Source organism: Terrapene carolina, unplaced genomic scaffold (assembly GCF_002925995.2).
Source record: "Terrapene carolina triunguis isolate 2854851 unplaced genomic scaffold, T_m_triunguis-2.0 Scaffold68, whole genome shotgun sequence".
Lineage (NCBI taxonomy): Eukaryota > Metazoa > Chordata > Testudines > Emydidae > Terrapene > Terrapene triunguis.
The window spans coordinates 23,052,106-23,077,459 of record NW_020664419.1 but is presented as its reverse complement, the minus strand read 5'-3'; the positions used below and the strand labels follow the sequence as shown (position 1 = coordinate 23,077,459).

The 25,354-nt window shown below is 41.7% G+C and overlaps 1 protein-coding gene across 1 annotated transcript in view; it reads left to right on the top strand.

Moving 5' to 3' along the window:
- The window catches only part of COG5 (component of oligomeric golgi complex 5), a 330,757-nt gene that overhangs the window by 8,119 nt on the left and 297,284 nt on the right, over positions 1-25,354 (top strand). The window contains exons 4-6 of the mRNA XM_026648688.2: positions 8,831-8,885; positions 8,977-9,046; positions 17,219-17,339. Of these exons, the coding sequence (XP_026504473.1) occupies positions 8,831-8,885; positions 8,977-9,046; positions 17,219-17,339 (246 nt within the window). The remainder of the gene's footprint in view (positions 1-8,830; positions 8,886-8,976; positions 9,047-17,218; positions 17,340-25,354) is intronic.

Sequence of the window (25,354 nt, the reverse complement as noted above, 5' to 3'; positions counted from 1 at the left end):
CTTGAGGTTCCGATCTGCATCATTTCAGTACAGAATTCTGTAGGCTGTGTCAGTGGCAGAGCACTGGGGTCTTCTTGCCATGGGTATTGGAAGTGGTGAGGTGGGATATGAGAGCAGTCTGTGACTTTAATGATGGATAGGGAAAGTATAGATTTAGGTGGCACCCTATGTGCAAGCATGATGGGGTTGTAATTTTTTCCCCCCAAGTGTGGTTTTCAGTGTCTGAGCATAAGGCATGTGCAGGTAGCACCTGTCATTATATTGAAAAGGTAGAGTTGGAAGGTGTGTTATGGGCATATTGGGGTATCACTCTAAGAGGGGAGAGTTAAGATTACATGAACATTTACCTTAATTTTGTATTTTCTGGTTCAAAAGCGTGAGTTTTGCTGAACTCTGAAGGGGCACAGGCTATCACTGCTTAACTCTGCATTAACCAAATCTTTTGCAATTTAATTTCCTCTCTTTTTATTTTTTTTTAAGCAGAAAGAGAAATGCTTGTTGGTAGGAATTAATGATCCTTTAGGCAGTTATTGTTCTCACCTAGACTTATAGCTAATGTGCTACTGAGGCTAGGTGATAATCAGAAGACCTAGCTTTTATATAGTGCTTTTCATCAATAGATTTAAAAGAACTTTACATCATTATCCCAATTTTACAGATGGGAAAACTGAGGCACAGAGGGGTGACGTGACTTGCCCAGAGTCACCCAGCAGACTGGTAGCAGAGCTAGGAATAGTCCTAGTCAGTGGTCTTTCCACTAGGAGACAGAGTTAAAAAATAAAAATAAAAATATATGGAGATATACCTATCTCATAGCGCTGGACGGGACCTTGAAAGGTTATCAAGTCTAGTCCCCTGCTTTCATTAGCAGGACCTAGTACTGTCCCTGACAGTTTTATTTTTTTTTTTTTGCCCCAGATCCCTCAGTGGCCCCCTCAAGGATTGAACTCACAACCCTGGGTTTAGCAGGCCAATGCTCAAACCACCGAGCAATGTGATTCCCTAAGTGTGCCTTCCCCTTCCTTCTACCCTTCTACATTTTGTTACAGTAGAATGGGGTAATTGTTGTCCTTTGAACCTTTGAAATGTTTTCATTGGGCACCGCATTTCAAGAAAGATGTGGAGAAATTGGAAAGGGTCCAGAGAAGAGCAACAAGAATGATTAAAGGTCTTGAGAACATGACCTATGAAGGAAGACTGAAAGAATTGGGTTTGTTTAGTTTGGAAAAGAGAAGACTGAGAGGGGACATGATAGCAGTTTTCAGGTATCTAAAAGGGTGTCATAAGGAGGAGGGAGAAAACTTGTTCACCTTAGCCTCTAAGGATAGAACAAGAAGCAATGGGCTTAAACTGCAGCAAGGGAGGTCTAGGTTGGACATTAGGAAAAAGTTCCTAACTGTCAGGGTGGTTAAACACTGGAATAAATTGCCTAGGGAGGTTGTGGAATCTCCATCTCTGGAGATATTTAAGAGTAGGTTAGATAAATGTCTATCAGGGATGGTCTAGACAGTATTTGGTCCTGCCATGCGGGCAGGGGACTGGACTCGATGACCTCTCGAGGTCCCTTCCAGTCCTAGAATCTATGAATCTATTGTGTAGTTGCTAACGTGTCCGGTGAGAGAAATCTCATCCATGGTTTGTCCTAAAATCTTGACAGTTTTATTACATGGTTGTTAAAGTAACTCTAACCACATGAGAGAGACACATACACCAGTCTTCTTTCTCCACCTCCTGCCCCACCATTTTTTGCAACATGTAGTCCCACCGCCACCATTCCCAGGCCCCTCTCCCCTTCTCATCCTGTTAAGCCATTAGATGGCAGTGTAGAAGCCATTAACATGTAAGCAGCTGCTCCTTGCTGTCTCCTGCCCTATTCTTCTGCATACACACATCACAGACAGCAGCTTAGTGGAAGGTCACATGTTACCTTGGTTATATAGCCTGAGATGCAAACTTAACACCATCAATTTGGGCTTGAATAGGGACTGGGAGTGGCTGGCTCACTACAAAAGCAATTTTCCCTCTCTTGGTATTGACACCTCCTCATCAATTATTGGGAGTGGACTACATCCACCCTGACTAAGTTGGCCTTCAACATTGGTTCTCCACTTGTAAGGAAACTCCCTTCTCTGCATGTGCCAACATAGATTAATGCCTGTATCTGTAATTTTCACTCCATGCATCTGAAGAAGTGGGTTTTTTACCCACGGAAGCTTTTGCCCAAATAAATCTGTTAGTCTTTAAGGTGCCACCGGACTCCTCCTTGTTTTTGTGGATACAGACTAACACAGCTACCCCTCTGATACTAAGAGAATGTATGGCTATCCGATCTGATGATGTCGTGGCATTAGGTATGTTCTCAATGTGGCTGTATAGTCCGATCCATGAGGAGCAAAATTGTGAACAGTTGTCAACACAGGAATGTGCAGGCTCCCAGTAAGGAGCTGGCATGCGGCTTGTTCCTTTTTTGATCATTTTTTCACCTCTGCCTTCCTCAGTGTTTACAACCTTTATTGGCAGTTGCTCTCTGTTCAGATCTGTCTGTGGCTGTCTAAAGTTATCAATATTTATGTTGCATGAAGTGAGATTCTGCTTATGGGTGTTTTTGAAGTGTTTTTGTTGACCGCACCTGCATTTTCTGAGTGTCAGCTTGCATAAAAAACTTTTTTCAGGAGTCTATCATTGTCCATTCTGATTACATGTCTCAAAGTGATTGTTTCAGGTCATATCAACGGCTCCATTGCTGTCAGTGGATGCTGCCATCTCCCTCCCCAGTGCTGGAGAGTGTCAAGCAAACCTGTTCCCTGTTCGTCACCCCAGTCTCAGCAGTGTGTTGTTGGTGTATGCTCTGAGTATGCCTGTTCTAAGTTTCCCACCAAGTGGGGCAGGGCTTCCCCAGACCCTGGCTCACATGGGGTGGCAGGGATGGAGGATCACACTCCTGTAGATGAGCAGTGGGTCTCCCAGAATTTGGCATCCTTGATCAGGGAGCAGGGCTCAGACATGTCTAGGTGGCAGGGAACCTCAGCTCCCGTGGAGGGGGTAGGGAGAAGGGTCAGACTCCCCAAGGTAGAGAAGCCCCCTCCAGAACCTGGCTCACATGAGGGGGGCATGGAAATGTGGGGTCACACCCCTGTAGATGGACTGGGGCCCCCCAAATAGTGATGCACGCACATCCATGGGAGGGGACTGTTGGACAGACACGTGCCCTGGCCCTATTCTCCATGTGATCCTTCCCCTCTCCCCGCAACCTCTCCTCCTATTCCCATCTACTCTTCCACCCCTTATTACCCTCCTTCCCAGCAAGCATTTGCTTTTGTCGTTTATTTTCTAAAACTACAACAACCAATTGTTTCAGTGCCTTCTGAATACAGTATTTTGCTATGCTCAGATTAAGTTTCCCCAAAATAAAAATCCCCCCTTTTCAGCGGCAGATTGGAGCATTATGCCTGTTATTTAACTTCTACCCTGGATTTGAACTTTCAGTGCTTGAACTTGATGACTGTCATGTACCCTCAGAGCCTCCCATCTTCTATGATATAGAGGTAGTTTTCCAAATAGTTAGCCTCTCTGCACATGCTCAGTGTCATCTATTAGGCATGTAAACCTTAGTGTGCCTAACTGGAGAATATCAGTGTGGAAGGCTACTGAGTAACAAAATGGTGGGAAATGCTAATGATCTTGGAGAACCTGGTTATTTTAGAATAACTCCATCCAGGTACTGGCCTTTAGGGTGACCAGATGTCCCGATTTTATAGGGACAGTCCCGATTTTTGGGTCTTTTTCTTATTTAGGCTCCTATTGCCCCCCACCCCGTCCCGATTTTTCACACTTACTGTCTGGTCACCCTACTGACCTTGAAGGAAAACACTGGTGTACTCTAAATTGAGCAAGAGCTGAGATAGCAAAGACTGGTGATATAACCAGAGGAAGCTGAGGAATGACCCCAAATGTGAGTGTAGAGAATCTAGGCAAATACTTGAACACAGCCTGATGAAGTGCCCCCTGTTAACATCACGTACTCCTGAACAGCTATTCAAGATAAGTGACAACACCAGGTCTTGGCTGTGGCTTTGAAGCGACAAGTGGTGGTGGTAATGATGATGATGAACTAAAGAAACTCTTTTTCAATACTATTTAGTTTGATTTCCTCCAAAGGGTTGGTGAGTGCCATGCACTCTGTGGGGGGTAACCATTGAGCATTTCAGACCCTGGTATGATGATGATCTGGGCCCTGGTTTGATCTCTATCTGTGAGGGGGGAAAAAAAGTCAGAATGTGCAACATTTCAGAAAAGCTGTTTTAGATGGGGTCTGCATCTTGGGGATCCCAAATTTGGATTACTGACCGTATCTTTTGCCCCCTTAACGCACACCACATTTCAAGGCAATCCGATTAACCATATGGATTTTAGACCACTTAGAACAGTCGAGCTTTAAACAGAAAGCTGATCTTAACTATAGCAGAACTGTTGCTCTACTGTAATAAATGTTACAGGACTTTGAACATCCCAGTCATCAAGTCAGTTTAGAACTTCTCAATTCATGAAGGAGAGAAGAGTTGACATGTTTGTACAACGTATGAGGATTCATTTGTAAACAAAGACTAAAAAAGTGTGAAGATTTAGTATTTGTGAACAGTAAGAGCATCCCTGTGAGATGGAGGGTGGCTGGCAGATTTAAGGTTGTTTGTTGAAATGTGTAATATTGTATTTTACGTTTATACAGTTAAGTAGTTTGAATTGGGAGTACTTGAATATTCCTCTACATCCTTTTCAGTTCATTCTGATTATTTTTTTTTGTACTGCAATGTAAAGATAAATGTTAAGTAAAAACCTTAAGTTGACAGTTTCTATTTGAACTTGTTTGTTTTGCTTTGGCTTTAAAATAATAATAATAAAAACTATTGGGCTAATAAGGTGCTACAGAGCTGTGGTTTTTGTGGAACTTGTGAGCTCAGTAGGAGAACTAGGAATTCATGAACATCCCCATCTCTGCCACCATATTGGAGGAACTGCGACGGACCAGCATCATCTTTCTTTGTTAATTCTGCAGAGTTTTGGTCCTGGTTTGTCCTTACCTTGCAATACACTGTGAATTATACAAGTGCTGAAGAATGCTTGGCTTCTGCCAGTTTACACTGGTTTATGGTGGAAGTTTATACTGTACTATCTAGATTGGTGTGGGCAAAGTACAGCCCGTGGGCTGGATCTGGCCTGCCAGCCATTTTAATCCAGCCCTTGTGCTCCTGCTGGGGAATGGGGTCTGGGGCTTGCCCCGCTCTGGCACTCCAGCCAGAGAGCAGGGTCGGGGGCCACTCCATGCAGCTCCTGGAAGCAGCAGTATGGCCCCCCTCCGGCTCCTACGCATAGGGGCAGCTAGGGGGCTCTGCACACTTCCCCCGCCCCAAGCACTGCCCTGGCAGCTCCCAATGGCTGGGAACTGTGGCCAATGGGAGCTGCAGGGGTGGTGCCTGGGGACGGGGCAGTGCGCAGAGCCGCCTGGCTACACCTCCACATAGGAACTGAAGAAGGGACATGCCGCTGCTTCCGGGAGCTGCTTGAGGTAAGCGTTGCCCAGAGCCTGCACCCCTGAGTCTCCCCCTGTGCCCCAACCCCCTGCCGCAGCCCTGATCCCCCTCCAAACCCCTCGATTCCAGCCCGGAGCACCGTCCTGCATCCCAAACCTCTCATCCCCAGCCCCACCCCAGAGTCCATACCCCTAGCTGGAGTCCCCACCCCAGCCCGGAGCCCTCTACCGCACCCTGAACTCATTTCCGGTCCCACCCCTGGAGCCTGTACCCCCAACTGGAGCCCTCACCCCCTCCTGCACCCCAACCCCAATTTTGTGAGCATTCATGGCCCGCCATACAATTTCTATTCCCTGATGTGGCCCTCAGGCCAAAAAGTTTACCCACCCCTTCTTTATAAACACTAAAAAAAAAAAAATAAAAATATATATATATATATATATATATATAAAAAATACTGAGGATTAATGTCCTGCTGCTAAATTATTCTATAATCTTTCCTTGTTTTGAAGAGGGTATAAACTACACATCAGCAAACAAGAATTTTTTATTTGCCCTCTTAAAAGAAACAGCTAAAATGGCTATCTAACATGTTAGGAAAAAAATATCCCTGTGTGGCCTTTTTCTGGTAATTTCCGTAGCCAACTTAACAGGAGCTCATAGTGGTATTGTTGACTTACTCTTAACTAAAGTAGCCTGAACATGGGCATTTATGTTTCAGTTCTTTGTTCTTGTTTGATTGGATTTTCGGTTCCTCTTATGCATTGGCTTCTCTGAGTTAATGATTTTTGCAGGTTGTCTGTATACTTGCCAATGCCAAGTGAGTTCTGCCTTTGTACATGTCTTGTCTCTTACAATTGCTCAAACATGCGTATTGGTTACATGGCAAATCTGTATGCTAAGCATGACAAGTTCAAAACCCCAGACTCCCACAGTTATGTTCTAACTGTGTTATCTGAATAGCCGTGCTGGGCATCAAACTGTGTTCTTGGAGTGCAGCAGACTATAAATGCTGATTTTGTTCAGAACTGAAAATATGTTGAGTCACGGGGCCGTGGATATGACTTCTTTCTTTGTCGTTTGAAGCTGTTGTTACTTTAAAGCATCAATAAACTTATTTTGCCCTTTATGGTTTCATGTCTAGAAGGATTTATAATTTGATTTTCAGCAAGGTTCAGATGGAGATATCTTTACTCACATTGAATAGCACCGTGTTCTATATAGATTCTTGTACCGCACTTATCACCGTAGTATCAGAGCACCTTCCAGTAGTGTATTAAGCAATATGACTACACTTCTGTCACGTGTTGTTTGTGCTCTCATCCTCTCCTTAGGGGGAAGAAACATATGCAGTGGACTGTCTCGTTCTGGAAGGTGGTTTTTTAAAAGGTTGCTATGTATTAGAGAAGGCAAGGTTAAAGAAATGCACCTTGCACTTAGAGCAGTAAGTGGTGAGGTTTGTGATCCTCTTTAGTTCCGGGAGGAGTTCATTCCACAGTCTCGGACCAGCCCCAGAGAAAGTTCTGTCTCCTACACAGACCAACTTTGCCCTTATTGTAGAGTTCAGTTGTTCTAGAGGAGTGTAGTTGTTGATGACAGTCTTCATCCCAGAGATTTAAGGGGTCTTTTAGATACCCTGGCCCAAGCCAGGGAGTGCCCTGAAGATAAGGATTGAGACCTTGAACTTGACTATTTTCTATGGGAAGCCAGTGTAGAGAGTAGAGGACAGGTCTGATGTGTTTGTGGTAGCCTCTGTTGCTGAGGAGATGCCCTGCAGTATTCTGTAGTAGTTGGAGTTTTCTGAGTGCTGATGACTTCATGTCATATGGCATTGCTGTAACCTAGCCAAGAATTGTGGAATGTGCAAATAACTGAGGCCAGGCCATTGTCTGTCGGGATGGGATGGAGTCTCCTCTAGCCAACCAAAGGTGAAAGAGCCTTACTTGCTGATGTAGCTATTGAGAGCTTAGTATTAGCAAGAATCCAAGGGTATTCTTGAACCACGGACCGAATTGACTAATTGTGAATGTGTTACTCCTGGGGGAATTCTGCGCCAAAAAAAATAAAAAATTCTGCATGCAATATTTGAACTTTCTTCATATTTTGTCAAAATAACAATATAATCATGCCAGTTACAATTATTTTGATAATTTATTTCAAAATATCTGTCAGCAAGTATGTCTGTAACAATACAGACCAAAAAAAAAAAGATTCTGGTAATTTGTTTTTTTGACAAATAGATTCCTTTATGAGGCATATTAATACAGAACTTTGTGTAACTTATTTAAATTACAATACAGAACTGTATTTCCTGCACTTGTCAGAAGCAGTGCACAGGCTTGGGGGAGTCAGGGGTAACGGAAAAGGTGAGGGAGAGGGAAGGAGCCTAGGAGAGAACCTGGAGGGTGTTGGGTGTGGGTGGGAGGTTTTTCTTGGGGGGCGGGTGGGATTGTTAAGGGTGTTGGGAAGCCTCCCCCTTTCAGACCCTGGCTGACCCCAAGCCTCTCCCATTTAGTCAGGCACTTCTGCCCCTGTTCCGGCACCCCTCATCCCCCTGGGTCTCTGCAGCCTCTGTCCCTCAACCCGACTAGCTCCTGAGCCCATGCTTCAGTCTGTCCCCCCACTAGCCAGTCTGAACCCCAGTCTGTGACACCCCCCCCCAAGCAGCCCTGTGTGCCCCACTCTGTCCTAACCTGGCTCCGTGGGCAGGTGCTGTGATGAACTTCTCCTCCTGCGGGAATTCTGCACCACTGGGCATAGAATTTTGTATTTCCCCTCATAAAAAACATTTTGCCTAAGTGCTGCAGTTCTGCCTTTTGCCCACCAGAGCTTGCTGTGGTGTTAGAACAGCCAACTGTGTTCATGCCAGCTGTTCTGGTGCCACAGCATCCTCGAGTGGGCAAAAGGCTGAACTGCAGCACTTAGGCAAAATGTTTTTTATGCGGGGAAATACAAAATTATGCAAGACAGATGAATTATGCGCGTCCGCAGATGCGCAGAATTCCCCCAGGAGTAATGTGTACCTTCAACTAAAGGAGACATTATACTCCATGAGTAGTCCCACTGATTTTCTTGGGACTTACTTGTGACTAAAAAGCTTCAGGATCTGGCTCTAAATTGTGTATAATAGATTAATACATTTAAATAACCTACTAGTTGACTTGTGATCTGTACAGTGTGTTTCTAAATATACAGTGTTTCACTTTATATAAAAAGATGTATTGGAAGTGGGAAAATTACAACTTTATGTCAGATGAGTTATGCTCTAATTGACTGTTCATAAAATGCCTTTCTTTTTACAGGTGTCCTTCAAATGATGCAGACTAGAATTAGTGCTCTACAAAGTACTGTTGACAGGTATGTCTTTCATTATGTGATGAAAAGTATTTATCAATTCTGAACTTTTCCACTATATTACATTTCTAAAAAGTATTTCCTTTCTTAATAGAATAAGAGCCAAAATCGTTGATCCATACAACAAAATAGTGTCTCGCACAGCACAGCTAGCAAAGCTTCAGGTAAATTACATTATAAATTTACCTTATTTTAACTTTATTTTTCAAAATAATTATTTTGCTTTCAGATTTCTTAAACTGTTCAAAAAAAAAAAAAAAGTTAAATCACTTACCATATGAAGAAAAACTTCTTGGTAGAGACTTCAATTCCTCAATGAACTTAAATCCTTGTAATGCATTGGTGCAACTATTTATGGGTTAAAAGTGCAATGCTTCAGTTTGCAAGGCAAAATTCAGTTTCCTTACTGTGAAAAGTAGGAGACCAAAGTTGGTAGTAATTATATTAGTGTAGTGGCTGCGATGGGGGATGGAAGGGGAGAGTGAACTCTTCTAGAGTCTGCTGACCCACAAGTGAAACCAACTATGCTTTTTTAGAAACAATATTTCCCCTCAGAGAGCCAATACCTCTTCCTTCCATGTTCTCTTAAACCCCATGTTATTCATTTAATTGATTTAAAAAATTGTTTCCTTTAGCCTCATCCCTGTTTTCGGGAGTAATATAGAAAATATAACCTCTCCCATTCTCATCTTGCAGTTGCTGCCACTTTCTAATTCTGAAGCTCAGTGCTAGAGGAGTTGTAAAGACAGCGAAAATAAGCAATCAGATTTGTTATGGAGATATGTTATAGTTAATATTAGGGCCGTCAAGCGATTAAAAAAAGTAATCGCGATTAAACAATAATAGAATACCATTTATTTAAATATTTGTGGATGTTTTCTACATTTTCAAATATATTGATTTCACTTACAACACAGAATACAAAGTGTACAGTGCTCACTTTATATTTATTTCTGATTACAAATATTTGCACTGTAAAAAACAAGAAATAGTATTTTTCAATTCACCTAATACAAGTACTGTAGTGCAATCTCTTTATCATGAAAGTTGAACTTACAAATGTAGAAAAAACTGCATTCAAAAATAAAACAATATAAAACTTTAGAGCCTACAAGTCCACTCAGTCCTATTTCTTGTTCAGCCAATCGCTCAGACAAACAAGCTTGTTTATATTTGCAGACAATAATGCTGCCCACGTCTTGTTCAAAATGTCACCTGAAAGTGAGAACAGGCGTTTGCATGACACTGTTGTAGCTGGCGTCACAAGATATTTACATGCCAGATGCACTAAAAGATTCATATATCCTTTAATGCTTCAACCACCATTCCAGAGGATAAGTGTCCATGCTGATGATGGGGAAAACAGTCCAAAGTAGTGCAGACCAACACATGTTCATTTTCATCATCTGAGTCAGATGCCACCAGGAGAAGGTTGATTTTCTTTTTTTTGGTGGTTTGGATTCTGTAGTTTTCGCATTGGAGTGTTGCTTTTTTAAGACTTCTGAAAGCATGCTCCACACTTCCTCCCTCTCAGATTTTGGAAGGCATTTCAGATTCTTAAACCTTGGGATTGAGTGCTGTATCTATCTTTAGAAATCTCACATTGGTACCTTTTTTGCGTTTTGTCAGATCTGCAGCGAAAGCGTTCTTAAAATGAACACCATGTGCTGAGTCATCATCCGAGACTACTATCACATGAAATATATGGTAGAATGCAGATAAAATAGAGCCAGAGACATACAGTTCTCCCCCAAGGAGTTCAGTCACAAATTTAATTAACATCAGCATGGAAGCATGTCCTTTGGAATGGTGGCCGAAGCATGAATGGACATACAAATGTTTTGCATATCTGGCATGTAAATACCTTGCAATGCCGGCTACAAAAGTGCCATGTGAACGCCTGTTCTCACTTTCTGGTGACACTGTAAATAAGAAGTGGGCAGCATTATCTCCCATAAATGTAAACAAACTTGTTTGTCTTAGCGATTGGCTGAATGAGAAGTAGGACTGAGTGGACTAGTAGGCTGTAAAGTTTTGCATTGTTTTTGAGTGCAGTTATGTAACAAAAAAAAAATCTACATTTGTAAGTTGCACTTTCATGATACAGATTGCACTACAGTACTTGTATGAAATGAATTGAAAAATAATTATTTCTTATGTTTATCATTTTTACAGTACAAATATTTGTAATAAAAAATAATATGAAGTGAGCAGTGTACACTTTGTATTCTGTGTTGTATTTGAAAACAAAATATATTTGAAAATATAGAAAAACATCCAAAATATATCTAATAATTTTCAATTGGTATTCTATCATTTAACAATGCGAGTAAAACTGTGATTAATCGCAGTTAATTTTTTTGAGTTGATCATGTGAGTTAACTGCCATTAATTGACAGCCCTAGTTAATATATATTGAAGGACAGCATAATAGGGTGGGTGGCTCATTTTAATGCTGAAAGTGTATCTGTTTAGATGGATGGTTCATATTAATTTGGGCTGAGGGTGGGTGCGGATACAAGGACAGAGTACAGGTTGTTTGGTCTCCTGTACCTCTATTTCCTTATGTTTGATATCAAACTTTATGTCTTGGTATTGTTCTGTTGAGGTTATTTCTCCCTTAATGCAATTGCAATTTAATGAAGAGTTTGGGGAATAATTTCTTTAATATAGGGATGGCCAAAGTGCAGCCAATTGTACTAAATGTGGCCCAGACAGTTATCTTCCTCTTTAATACATAAGTGAAACCTGCAGAGAATATAGATATTGGTGAAGAGAGAGGGACTGGAAGGAAACTCTTTTTAGTAGATGTTAAACACCTTAACAATGGGTTTTTATAACAGTGAAAAATTGTACAGTAGAACTTGGAGAGAGGTGCTGCCATGTGCAAATGCAGCTTATAGTTTGAAAACACAAAACCCTGAAAGGTAAATGAACTATTGTTAAATATTTGGGTTTCTGTTCATGTACATTTACAGTAGCTTCGGTGTGTGAACTAGGAATGTATCTGTAAAGCTAGAGGTTTACTTGTGTTATGGATGCTGTTATCCCCTTTGCTTTTTCTTCCTGTCCATTTGTAGCTTTTTGTCATCTCCAATATTATTATGAACTGCACTTTCGAGTTTCAAATTGATAAGTGTCGGATTTTGAACTAAGCAAACAGCACTACAGTTGAGGTTTCAATCCTTTTGGAATTGCAGCAGAATGACTTTGCTAAATCACAGAATGTTTAAGGGCTTGTTTCTACTACTGTTACTTGTATTAAGTAGTACTTTACTTTGCAAGTAGTCCCATTGATTTCTATGAGACTACTCTTAGAGGGAGGTATTACTCAGCATGCATAGGTCTGGATTCTGCTATCCTTAAGTGTTTTAAAGCAGTGGTTCTCAAACTATTGTACTGGTGACCCCTTTCACGTAGCAAGCCTCTGAGTGTGACACCTCCCCCCCCTTATAAATTAAAAACACTTCTTTATATATTTAACACCATTATAAATGCTGGAGGCAAAGCGGGGTTTGGGGTGGAGGCTGACAGCTCATGACCCCCTATGTAATAACCTCGCGACCCCCTGAGGGGTCCTGACCCCCAGTTTGAGAACCCCCGTTTTAAAGTATAAAGACCTCTTTATAAACACTCCCTTCATGACATTGTCAAACTTCTAACCTCTCTGCTTTGTTGCTGTGGTATACTTTGCCTTGCTCTGCCCCCACAATTCCAGGGGCTTCAGCAGAATCACAAAGCATGCTTCCTCCTTTACATCATAAAATCCTCTTCTGAGCATGGTCTTAGTCTTGCCTTTGCAGATCACAAGCTAAAGGGGATTAACAGTTAAAATATGCGGATGAGGTACATGTAGCTTAGAAAGAAAACTGCAAAGAAAATGACCTACCTAACCAAACATTTCCACAGCTCCTTTGAACAAGCACACATTTATAAACTGCATATAGTATGAATTTTACATTTTATATAGAAAACAAGACAAAAATTAGAACCATTTCTGTACTTAGTTCTCCAGTAAAGAACACACAAACTAAATATATTTGTTCTAAAGACAAGAAGGTGGTGGACACAATAAAACTGGGAACATGGCAGAACACTTAAGAAAAGTCAGATATTCTGATTGCTCATAGGGCTGTATCTTGCACTGGAACAGCTACAGGCAAATCTCTGGTTACTGAGGAAGGTCTTGGTTAAAAAATATGAAAGCATTTAAATACTAACTCGAGAGGTTAGAAAATAAGAGGTTCTTGGATTTTTTTTTTTAATCCTTAACCACAGCAGCTAATGCGCCTCTATTAGTATGTTGGTACAGGAGCAGTTCCAGGAAGAAAGAATCTTTTTTTTTGCTTTCAGTTGAACTAGTCAGTCCAAATATTTAGAGACCTCAATATCTTATATATTATTTGAACATGGTCTATCAGATGTTCTTTACGTGTGAAGTACTTGTTCTGCCTTTAAATTTCAGCATATAAATATAATATAATCCATAGAAAAATAGAATATAGCAATTCATTTATTTGTACTCAAACCACTGAACTACATAGCTGTTAAATAAGATTTTTCTTCACCGAAATCCCCAAATATATAATCTAGTGGAACTCCCAAATTAATCAGTGTAAAAAGAATAAATACCTTTTTTAAATATTAACCGTTATTAACTTGGGTAAAACAAAACACTGTCAAAGGAAAGGTATAGGAGAAATCAGTGTAAAATTGCTTTTGTAAAATTATACATTGTAGCTGCAATGTCTACATATTTGTCATTCTTTCTTTTCTCTGACCTAAAATTTGGCATAAGTAATCATAATAGGGAGAATATTTTATCAAAATTAGGATAACCATTATTGTAGGTGGTTTATTTTCAGCCTACTCCAGAACTAACACTTTTTCTTTTTTTTTCTCTTATATCTAAATATAACTTTTTCCATTACTTATTTTTTCAGTCTGATAATTCATTGTGAGGATCAATTGCTATACCTGTGTGTGTGTGTGTGTGTGTGTGTGTGTGTGTGAGAGAGAGAGAAATAGTGAATAATAAGTAAGGCTGCGAGTCTGTCACGGATTCTGTGACTTCCCGTGACCTCTGCAGCGGCTGATCCTGGCTCAGGGACTGCCGAAGCCATGCAGACCCTGGGCCAGCAGCATCAGTTTGGGTGTGTGGAAGGGGGCTCAGGGCTAGGGACAGGGGGTTGGAGGTGTGTGAGGGTGCTTACTTGGGCTGGGGGGCTCCCTTGCCCCCACTGGCATGGCCCTGCAGCTCCTAGGCGGCGGAGGGGCCAGTGGGGGAGGGTCTTTGTGCTGCCCGCGCCCACAGGCCCCACCCCCGTAGCTCCCATTGGCTGCGGTTCCTGGCCAATGGGAACTGTGGCAGCCAGCGCTTGTGGCAGGAGCAGCGGGGCCCCTTCTCTGACCCCTCTGCTGCCTAGGAGCTTCAGGGATGCGGAGTCAGGTAGGAAGCCCCTGCCAGCCCCGCCAACCCTCCTCCCCAGCACCAGCAGGGGTCCCACTCCTGGGCTACATGCCGCCCCCTCCCCAGCACCAGTGGGGTCACAGGCCACCTCCCCCTGCACCCGCAGCGCCCCTGCACCGCCCCCCCCGAGCACCTGCAGCCCCCCACCCAAGTTTTAGTCCTGGCGGGTATTTTTAGTAAAAGTCATGGACAGGTCACGGGCCTGTGAATTTTTGTTTACTGTCCGTGATCTGTCCATGACTTTTACTAAAAATACCCATGACTAAAACGTAGCCTTAATAAGTTAATAAAAATGAAATAGGCTTTTAGTACGCAATATAAGCAATCTTCTAAAGATTGTTATTTTCTGATCTTAGGGTTCACATCTGGCTGAATTTTTCTGTGGATGTTCAGTTTTAGTTAAGTCAAAAAGCAAAATATTGGCACCATACTGTACTTTTGAAGCACATTATAGTCTACAAAGCTGCTATTTCATTTCTGTTGCTGAAATTTAGTTCATAGACTGTAAAAGATAGAAATATATTTGGATTAATATTTTTCTAATTAAAGAAGCAAATTAATTGAATTACAAACATTTAGTAAGTTACAGTAGTGTGATCCCCACATGACTTCCATTATCATTAAAGGGAGTCATGTGGGGAAGTCCTCTGGCAACACTGAAAAAAAATTACTCTTCAAGACGTGTGGTGCCAAAAGCGATGAGGTTTACTGTGTTTTCAATCGTCTGGGTTCAAGTGGGACATCCCTTTCATTTTCTTCTTGTTGTGTCTAGGTGTTGAAGGATACTAAACTGAAAATATCTTTGCTTTTGTCACTTTGTGCTAGCATCCAGAGGGGGAGTGACTAACAAGCAGTACTTTGGATTTTCTCTTACATGATGCATTCATTTGTGTGGGTGTATTTTTATAATGGAGATATCCCATCTCCTAGAACTGGAAGGGACCTTGAAAGGTCATCGAGTCCAGCCCCCTGCCTTCACTAGCAGGACCAAGTACTGATTTTGCCCCAGATCCCCAAGTGGCCCCGTATGTATCTATGTATATGTACTTGCATGTTTGATTTCCAAAGAAATTAAATAAACTTCAATTTACGAAACATTATGTACTCTGCAATGTTGTCAGATAATTACTTAACTTATTAAATATTTAATACTTTTAACTTAATTTCATCTTGACTTCCTTAAATTAAATGACTCAGAAGATCCTCTCTTAGGCAAGAGATATATACTCCAGAACCACTCCACCTTCCATCATCTTCACAAACCTCTTATGTGTCTCCATTATTCATAATTTTGTTATCATACTTGTTTCTGATGTTTACAAATTTGACAGTTTCCACTGCCAGAACCTTGTAGTTTTTCACTGCATGCATTCCATTTCTGCTGAAATCTGCACCATTTCTTTGTCTTTTCTTGCATTGGATCTCTAAGTCCTGTTTCTTAAGATTTCAGCAGGCCCAGAATGTTCCGTGTACGATATGCCATGATCACACCAACCTAAACCTATATGAACTGACCTGAATCCCCAATATCTAGTTTATAATTGCTCTCCTTTTGTTTTAAAACCTTCCATGTTGCTTTTTTACTCCTCTACTTTTTAGTACTACCTCCTATCTGTTGTTTCATGCAATCTCACCACTGCTGGTGAGAAAACCTTCCCCTCTGCATCTCATACCATCTGGAGTAACCTTCTTGGATCCCTCCATTTCATTTAAAAGCTTGTCTGAAAATAGATCTCTTGTGGCTTGGATGTGCCTCTTAATGTCTTTCTCCTTCTGCTTTTTATAACCTAGAAGAGGAAAACCTGGCTCAAGATTTGTCTGAGAACAGTCAGTTAAAAAGCCAGGAACCTATTATAAGTGCCTCAGAAGTCAACAGTATTGTGTCCTAGATCAATGTTAACAAAGGCAAAGCAAAAGCATATGCAATTGTGTTTCCTGAATAAGATATACTTGGATATTACTTCGTGCCTTCCAGCCAATCTCAAAACACTTTACAAGATTATGAATTAAGTTGACTTAACAATTGGCTGAACAAAGGTTTTCATAGATTCTAAGGCCAGAAGGGACAATTATAATAATCTAATCTGACATGCTATATAACACAAGCCATAGAATTTCCACAAAATAATTCCTAGAGCATATCTTTTAGAAAAACGTCCAAACTTGATTTTAAAAATGTCAGTGCTGGAGAATCCACTATGATCCTTGGTAAATGGTTTCAGTTGTTAATTACTCTCCCCATTACGACTTTATGCCTTATTTCCGGTCTGAGTTTGAGAGTAACCATTCTAAAATTATTTCCCAAAATGGAGTGTTTCAGATATTCGGAGAGTACACGGCAATACATATATTGACTGTTTTGGTCAGCTTTAAGATTTATTATCTCCGGAGATAAAACAAAACAAACAAAATCAATATTTGTTTTTTTATTTTGCTTCTGGTCAAACTTTGATCAGCTGAACAAAAGCCAGTCTCTGCTTTTTACTGTCATGGGTAAAGTTTTCTGTGAAGGACAAAATAAAGCTAAATTGTCCTTATAAATAAGATGTGATGTAACTTATCAAGTGTTAATATTTCATTTTTGCATAACAAATAAAATCAGAGGCTTTTGAACAGCATCATGCACAGTAGCATTAATAGTTAAAATAGTGAGCAGTGTTGTATAAAGTCATAGAGTATATATAAAAAAATTGTCATTATTTATCAGTGTCCATCTAACTAACCACTAGGTCTCTGATTCTGCAAATGCTTGCTTGTGTGTTTTGTATTTAACTACAAGCATATACTCAAGAGTTTCCAGGATTGGGGCCTAAATCTATATACACCTAACTTTGAATATTCGCTTAAAGCCATAATTTCCACACAGGCAGCCTGTGACTTGCTGCGGAGAATAATACGCATCTTGTATCTAAGTAAGAGACTTCAAGGACAGCTGCAAGGAGGAAGCAGAGAGATAACAAAAGCTGCCCAGAGTCTCAATGAACTTGGTGAGTCCTCTTAGTTATTTTAGTGGCATTTAAGTTTCTGCTCATGAGAAGTGCAGTTTTAGTTTTTGATAGTTTTTTTGTTTTTTAAGATGAAATTAAAGAATTGTCTATTTCCTGATCTGAATTAGAGACCAAGTTTATACTGCAATGTAAGCCCTAGGTTAGTAGAACTCGAGTTAGCAAACTCTGTGTTTATTAACTTAGGGATTGAGCATCTACACTCACTTGCAACCCTAGGTTAGGAATTGTTGAACCCTGGGTCACAACCTTGGGCTCCCATGTCTACACTGCATTATGTGGGCCCGCGTCCAAACGCACATGTCACAAACTACCTAACACCCTCCCAGAACGTGGCAGCTCTAGCCCTTTGTTGACGGTGCAGTGTGGGAAAATTTGACTATCCGAAGGACAAAGAAAGTTGGCACGTGGGATACTTTTGACGATTTCCCAGAGCACAAGTCCAGTGGGGCTGTGTCTACACTTCAAAGCAATAGAGCTTGAACCCTAGGTCCCTGCTTTCACCCCCATAAGGTTCTAGGACCTGGGTCCGAGCCCTGGAGCATGATTTGTGTGTAGACAGAAGGAGTGTTAGGCTTGAGCCTGAGTTTGAACCCTGGGCTTATATTGTAATGTAGACATATATTTTTCATGAGGCTTACCTCGATACAGTTGACTAATTACAAGAGCAATCCTCTGATAATGAGTTACATGTTGGGCAAAGACTTATTTAGAGTAGCTAATTTCATATCAACCTGAGACTACATGGAATACCTGCAGAGAAGGAAGGTTATTTAGCAATAATGTTGGCTTTTGAAAGCCATTATTCCATTGGGTTTAGAGTAGATCATATTTTGAATTAAATGTATTTTGTTTCTTTAAAAAAAATTAGCCAAACCTGTGGCCTTTCTGAAAGTCATTTTAATCTCTCAGATCTTAGTAATAGCTGTTGTATACAAAATCTTAGCAGCTGTTGTTATTTCTTCTTTGATTTAATGGTATTCAAATTCCATCTTCTAAAAATAGAATGTGGGAGGACTGAACAATTAAACATTCAGAATTATCCTAAGGTTTGTTGTGCATATTTGTCATTGCTGATCTTTTCATACTCTGTAATCAAAAATTATTAGATAATAATTGTCTTTTTATAATTAACAGATGCTGTTATGCAAATGAAAGTCTATTTATTTATTTGTTTGTGAGAACAATTGGGTGAAAATGCTTAAGTCTCAGCCATAATGTTCTAAGTTAGAATAGTGAAGAGTACAAACCCATTATCTTGCCAATGCATCTTTTGTTTTAACCAGGTCTTAAGCAAGTAGTTAGCGGGATTAATTTGAATGAAATAATTAGTTAAAATGAATGTGTTAATTTGGCTTTCAAAAGTTTTTTTTAACATTTACAATGGTTTATACCATCTGAGTATTAGCTCTATACTTTGTTTTTAAGCCTCTCTGTCTGTATCACTCACTACCTTTCTATACTACTTTAAGTGATGTGCAAGACCTTGTCAAAGGACTTTCAGAAATCTAAATAATAAATACATAAATAATAAATACAATCACGTAGGTGTCACTGTTCTCATATTTCTTGTTGAAAAACTACAATCTTTCCCTAATGCTTAGAGAAAATGTATTAATAGACTTTCATAAGTGTGGTACTTGAATTGTGTGCCCTGGTTAAGTAATGAGTCTCACTTGCTACCAGACAGAGGGTGGAATCCTGGCACCATTGAAATCAATGACAAAACTCCCCTTGACTTCAGTAGAGCCAGGATTTCACTCCAAGTGCTTGCTACAGTGGGTAGTTTCTGTGCACTATAGCATTTGCACATCTGAGTCCTTAGATACTAAATATACCCATAGGCTTTTCTGACCATTTCTGTGTTTTAGCATTTACAGACCAGTGATTTCATGTTTTTTTTACTTAATTCAAACTAACAACTGTACCACTGAATTTGAGACCAGATGTCTCCTTTTATGAAGGTTTTCAGCTGGTCTTGATTTAAAGATCATTACTGAGTGGAGAAAAAAAAATAACATAGTAATAAAAGCAAGTCCTAAATGTTAGGTGGAGATGGTTTAAAAAAATCCCTTCTTTATCAGAGGAAAACCAGAAATCATTTTTTTTCCTCTTTGAAAGGTTTTATTAAGGTGGTGGTATTCCACAGCACTTCAAAGCAGTGCAAAGACATATTAGGAGATGTCTAGTTTTACTATGGAGATGTCAGTAGCAACTGCATATTTAAAGTTGTATTGAGATTTTCACTTAAAACAGGTCTCAAATCTTTCGCACTTGAATGACTAGATTTAGTCTCAAAATTTGGCACAATAAACCCTTTATAGGATTTTCTATGTAACTTCAAAAGTAAAGCATTTACTATCTTCTTGTGGAGGAATCATTAAAAATGCTCCCTTTTTTGAAACATTTTCTGTTTCTTCTAATATTTCTTTGTGATTATTTAGTTACAGCAACCAATCAGATGCTATGTTGAAATTGGATGAAAAAAGATCTTAAGTTAAAATAGCATTTTATATATATATGTGTGTGTGTGTGTGTGATTTTTCTTTACCAGTTTGTGTGCACAGATTGATTCTCTAGATATCTACAAAATACTAAATTCCCTGTAATATGTATAGGTACGTAGAAATTGCCATATTGGATCTGACTGGTGGCCCATAGCAGTTGAGAGGTGTTTAAAAAAAAAAAAAAAAAGGCCAGAATGGACAGCTATTGAATAACCTGCCAATGAATGTGGTGTTTATTTTTAATCCCATCAATTATTTTACTCCCTAATGCATAAGGATTTATCTCTCTCGTTGTTTTAAAAATATATGTAACTGATGTTCTCATTATCCATATTAATGTCTAATCCTTTTTTGACTCTACTAAACTCTTGGGCTCAGTGTTATTTTATAATATTTATCTCTCTCTTATATAAATACTGAATTTGTCTGTTTGATCCCATATGTATGTAATACTTACTCTCCTCAAGAGGGGGGAGAGGGGATAGTGACCTCACTTTATACACATTTGCTAGTTGGTCTGGATGAGCAAGTGGGGAGCACATGCTGAACCCTTTTAAAAGATATAGCAGGAGCTGCTCTCACCCGCACTTGGCCTGCTCTGGTTGGTTGATTTTATTATTTAGACTTCTGTTCTGAAAGGGCTTTGAAAGGTGCTTGCACAAGAGGTTGCGAAATGGTCATTGGGTGAGAGGCAAAGTATTGTCATCAATCAAAAACTGGGTAAGAGACAGAAGGCTACTGATAGGATTAAATGGTTAATTTTCAAAATAGCGAAAGGTTAACAACAGGGTACCCCTACGTTCTCAGGTAGGTCTGGAAGGGGGGGCGGCGAGTAGTGGGGTAATAATTTACAGATTATAGTTACTTAAATTAATTAGGACCAGAGAGGACTCTGAGAAACTTCAGAGATCTAACCAAGTTAGGTGAATAGGCGGTGTGATGGCTGACGAAGTTCAGTGTTGATGATAAATGCAAAGTAATGCACATTGGAGGGGAAAAATCATGTTCCTAGGTGCTTCTCCAGTTCTGCTGCCAGGCACAGTGCCTTGAGGAGCTCCTTCTGATGTGGAGCACCATGCATTGGCCATGGAACTGTAGCCTTACAGCCACAATCATTGTCTGCATGTCATACAGTAATACAAATTGTGCACAGGCACAAGAGGGCAGAATTAGTTCTATAAGAAAATTAACTGTTTTCTCACTTTTGTGCTTGTAGAATATTAATCATAATTCTAAGGTAACCTTTTTTTGTGGTCCATATGTTTCCCTCCTTCGCAAAAAGACAGGAAGTAGAACATAAACTAATTTACAAACTCTTCAGCTCTTTTAGAGCTACAAAACCTTTGAATTCTCTCTTGACTGAGGTGCCAACCCCTGTCCCAGACCAGGGGTCTGTTTTCTATGTAGCTGGTCAGATATGTGAATGTTTTGCAAAAGAGAGCATTCATTCTTTCCATACAGCCCCTTTGTGGCTTTTTCTAGGATTTTCCTTCCCACAGAACAACACTAGGTGTCTTAGTACTGGTACTTAAGAAGTCACTGAGCTAAGGGTACACCATGGACAAAAAAACAAGAGGCTATTACAGGTGTTATCATTTGATTCAGCAATGTTTTCCTGTTGAGAACAGGAAACCAATGCAAAAAAGATAATGGAGGAAAAAAGGAAAATGAAGTGTTTTTAATTAGTTCATATTTAAGAATAATTTCTGTACAAGATGTTGAGTCCTGATCTTCTATTCCATGCTAATTTTATATCTCTGGGTCAGCATGGCTTTGTTCAGTCTTAACAATTTATCATCATGGTATTTGAACAAGTCCTATTACAAAGCTTTAAAAAGGAAAGCCTCCCTGCTTCTAGCTGGACAGGATTTACTACCATGGACTAGGGAAGTGCATGGGAAAAATATCAATGTCCTAGTGCAGGGGTAGGCAACCTATGGCACACGTGCCAAAGGTGGCATACGAGCTGATTTTCAGTGGCACTCACACGGTCCGGGGGGCTCTGCATTTTAATTTAATTTTAAATGAAGCTTCTTAAACATTTTTAAAACCTTATTTACTTTACATACAACAATAGTTTAGTTATATTTTATAGACTTATAGAAAGAGACCTTCTAAAAACGTTAAAATGTATTACTGGCACGCGAAACCTTAAATTAGAGTGAATAAATGAATCATAGGCCTGGTCTACACTAGCGCCGTTACATCGATTTAACCCTGCACCCGTCCACACCACGAAGCTATTTAGTTCGACATAGAGCTCTCTTAAATTCGATTTCTGTACTCCTCCCCAACGAGAGGAGTAGCGCTAAATTCGAAATGGCCATATCGAATTAGGCTAGGTGTGGATGGAAATCGACGCTAATAGCTCCGGGAGCTATCCAACAGTGTACCACTCTGTTGACGCTCTGGACAGCAGTCCGAGCTCGGATGCTCTGACCAGCCACACAGGAAAAGCCCCGGGAAAATTTGAATTCCTTTTCCTGTCTGGGCAGTTTGAATCTCAGTTCCTGTTTGGACATCGTGGCGAGCTCAGCAGCAGTGGCAACGATGCAGAGCTCTCCAGCAGAGATGGCCGTGCAATCTAATAGAAAGAGGGCCCCAGCATGGACTGATCGGGAAGTCTTGGATCTCATTGCTGTGTGGGGCGATGAGTCCGTGCTTTCAGAGCTGCGCTCCAAAAGAAGGAATGCTAAGATCTGCGAGAAGATCTCTAAAGCCATGGCAGAGAGAGGATACAGCCGGGATGCAACGCAGTGCCGCGTGAAAATCAAGGAGCTGAGACAAGGCTACCAAAAAACCAAAGAGGCAAACGGACGCTCCGGATCCCAGCCCCACACATCCCGTTTCTACCAGGCACTGCATTCCATCCTAGGTGCGGCCGCCACCACTACCCCACCACTGACCGTGGACTCTGAGGATGGGATATTGTCCGCGGCCGGTTCCTCGTCGGACATGTTAGCGGACGGGGAAGATGAAGAAGGAGATGAGGAGGACGATGCAGTCGACAGCGCTGGCACCACTGATATCCCCGACAGCCAGGAGCTCTTCATCACCCTTACCGAGATCCCCTACCAACCGTCCCCATCCCTTACCCCGGACACAGAATCAGGGGAAGGATCAAGCAGTAAGTGCTCTAAACATCTAAACATTTATTTTTAACAGAACTGAATTATTGACAATATTTACAATGGCTTATTTCCTAAAGTGCTTTAAACAAATAAACATTTATCTGCAACAAAACTGGAATATTTACAATATCAACAAAGGGTTTCTCATGATTTTTCTGCCTTGGGCTCTTCACAATTTAGTCCCAACTATTTAAAAAAATTTTTACAATGTCCGGTTATTCATGATTATGCAGCCCAAGACGCTCCACTCTTTAGTCCCAGTGCACCTACGCGAAAATCCGGTCAATATGGCCGGGGATAGAGGAGAAATCCTCATAGGAGAACTCCTCGTAGGTCTCATGCAGGTACAGTTCCAGCCTGTTCATCAGGTTCCTGGGTATGGCGATCTTATTGGGCCCTCCGTGGTAGCACACGTTTCCCCGCCACGCCACAATCAAGTATTCAGGGATCATCGCACGGCACAGCATAGCGGCATACGGCCCTGGTTTTTGCATGCTTTCCCTCAGCATGCGTTCCTTCTCGCTGTCCGAGATCCTCATGAGGGTGATGTCGCTCATGATGCCCTGCTTTGAATTAGGGAGGGGAATGTTAGTATTGGGACTGCTTTACAGCCACGCGGTGGAGGGAGAGGGGCAGCATACAGGGATCTTTCCCTGGGACAGCCGCGAGGGGGTGGGACAAGGGCAGAGTTCATGCTTGCCTGATTGCTGGCATTGAGACTGGCATTGCTTTCAATGTGACAGGAGGCCAGTGCTCCTATTAAAGTTTTAAGCAGCCACAAGTCTAGGGCTTACCATGATTGCCTGCTACAGAAGTTCAGGTGTCCTGCCACGCTTCTCAGACCACTGCAAAACCCCAGGCATTGAAGGCGAGGTCCGAAAATTCGACCTTGTCCTGAGTGCGCATGTGAGAGGTGGAGTGCATGGTCTTGTTCACATAGAAAGACTAGGTTCTTTGTACACAACTTCATGTATCTGTCTCAGGAATTCACTCCCTTTTCCCATTCCCACAGACACATCTGCGACTGTCTCCCAACCCAGCCTGTCAGCACACTCCCAGAGGCTAGCGCAGATTAGGCGGAGGAAGAAGAAGATGCGTGAAGACATGTTCTCAGAACTAATGGACTGCTCCCGAGCCCAGGCAGCCCAGCAGACACAGTGGAGGGAGAACTTGTCACAAATGCACCGAGCAGTCATGGAACGGGAGGAGAGGTGGCGTCAGGAGGACCAGCAGGCTACTGAAAAGCTGCTTGGACTAATGAGGGAGCAAACGGACACGCTCCGGCGCCTTGTGGATGTTCTGCAAGACCGGAGGCAGGAGGACAGAGCCCCGCTGCAGTCTATCTCTAACCGCCCTCCCCCGCCACCAAGTCCCACACCCCCCTCACCCAAAGTACAAAGAAGGAGGGGCGGCAAGGGCCGTTAAAACTTTCTGTCAACCCTTGCAGACTGCTCTAGCAGTAGAAGACTCTCATTCCCCAAAATTTGAGAAGTCCTTTCCCACCCACCTCACAGAAGCCCCCGTGCAAGTTTCACCCCCCACGTTTCATGTCTGGTTCATAATAAAATATTCGTTTCTGTTAATTACTGTTTCCATGACTTTCTTTTGGAGGACAGTCTGTCTGAAGGGGGGGAAGGGGCTTGGTAATTGGACAGGACAGTCACCTTTAGCAGTGTACAGAGGCGGGGTCAGGTCCAGCATCAGGACATATACACAGTGCAGTCACTAGTGACCCTGGTCAGTCTGGGAGGTGGTTTTCATGTCCTGGGGGGGATTGGGGGGTTGCTCTGTGACTTTGTTGCGGGGGAGGGCAGTTACAGATCTTATGCAGCGGTCCTTATCCTGGCTCACAGATCCACGCAGCAGGGGATCTGTAACCCTAATCCCCCTGCCAGAAAGTCACATAGCCGTCACATACACGCAGTCCCCCCCAGGAGTGCTGGCAGGCTCCGTTGAAATAAGCAGTCCAGCACTGCGGAGCCTGTCAGTCCTGGAGTTTAGAAGCATCATTTGCATCAGAACACTAAACCCGCCCCCCCGCCACAGTCTGCGTCCCCGGTTTAAAACATTCCCGCGAAAACAGTAATACAGACAACGGTGTTCATTAACAAAATAGAACTGATTTTATTTCTTGGGAAGGGGAAGGGGGTGAAGGGGGTATGTAACTGGAGAGGATAGTCAACATGAACTGGGTAAAGAAACGGGGGCAGGTTCAGCTTCTGTGTCCACAAACTTAACAGTCACCGGTTACCCTGCTCAGTCTGGAACCTTGCTTTCAAAGCCTCCCGGATGCACAGCACGTCCCGCTGGGATCTTCTAATCGCCCGGCTGTCTGGCTGGGCGTAATCAGCAGCCAGGC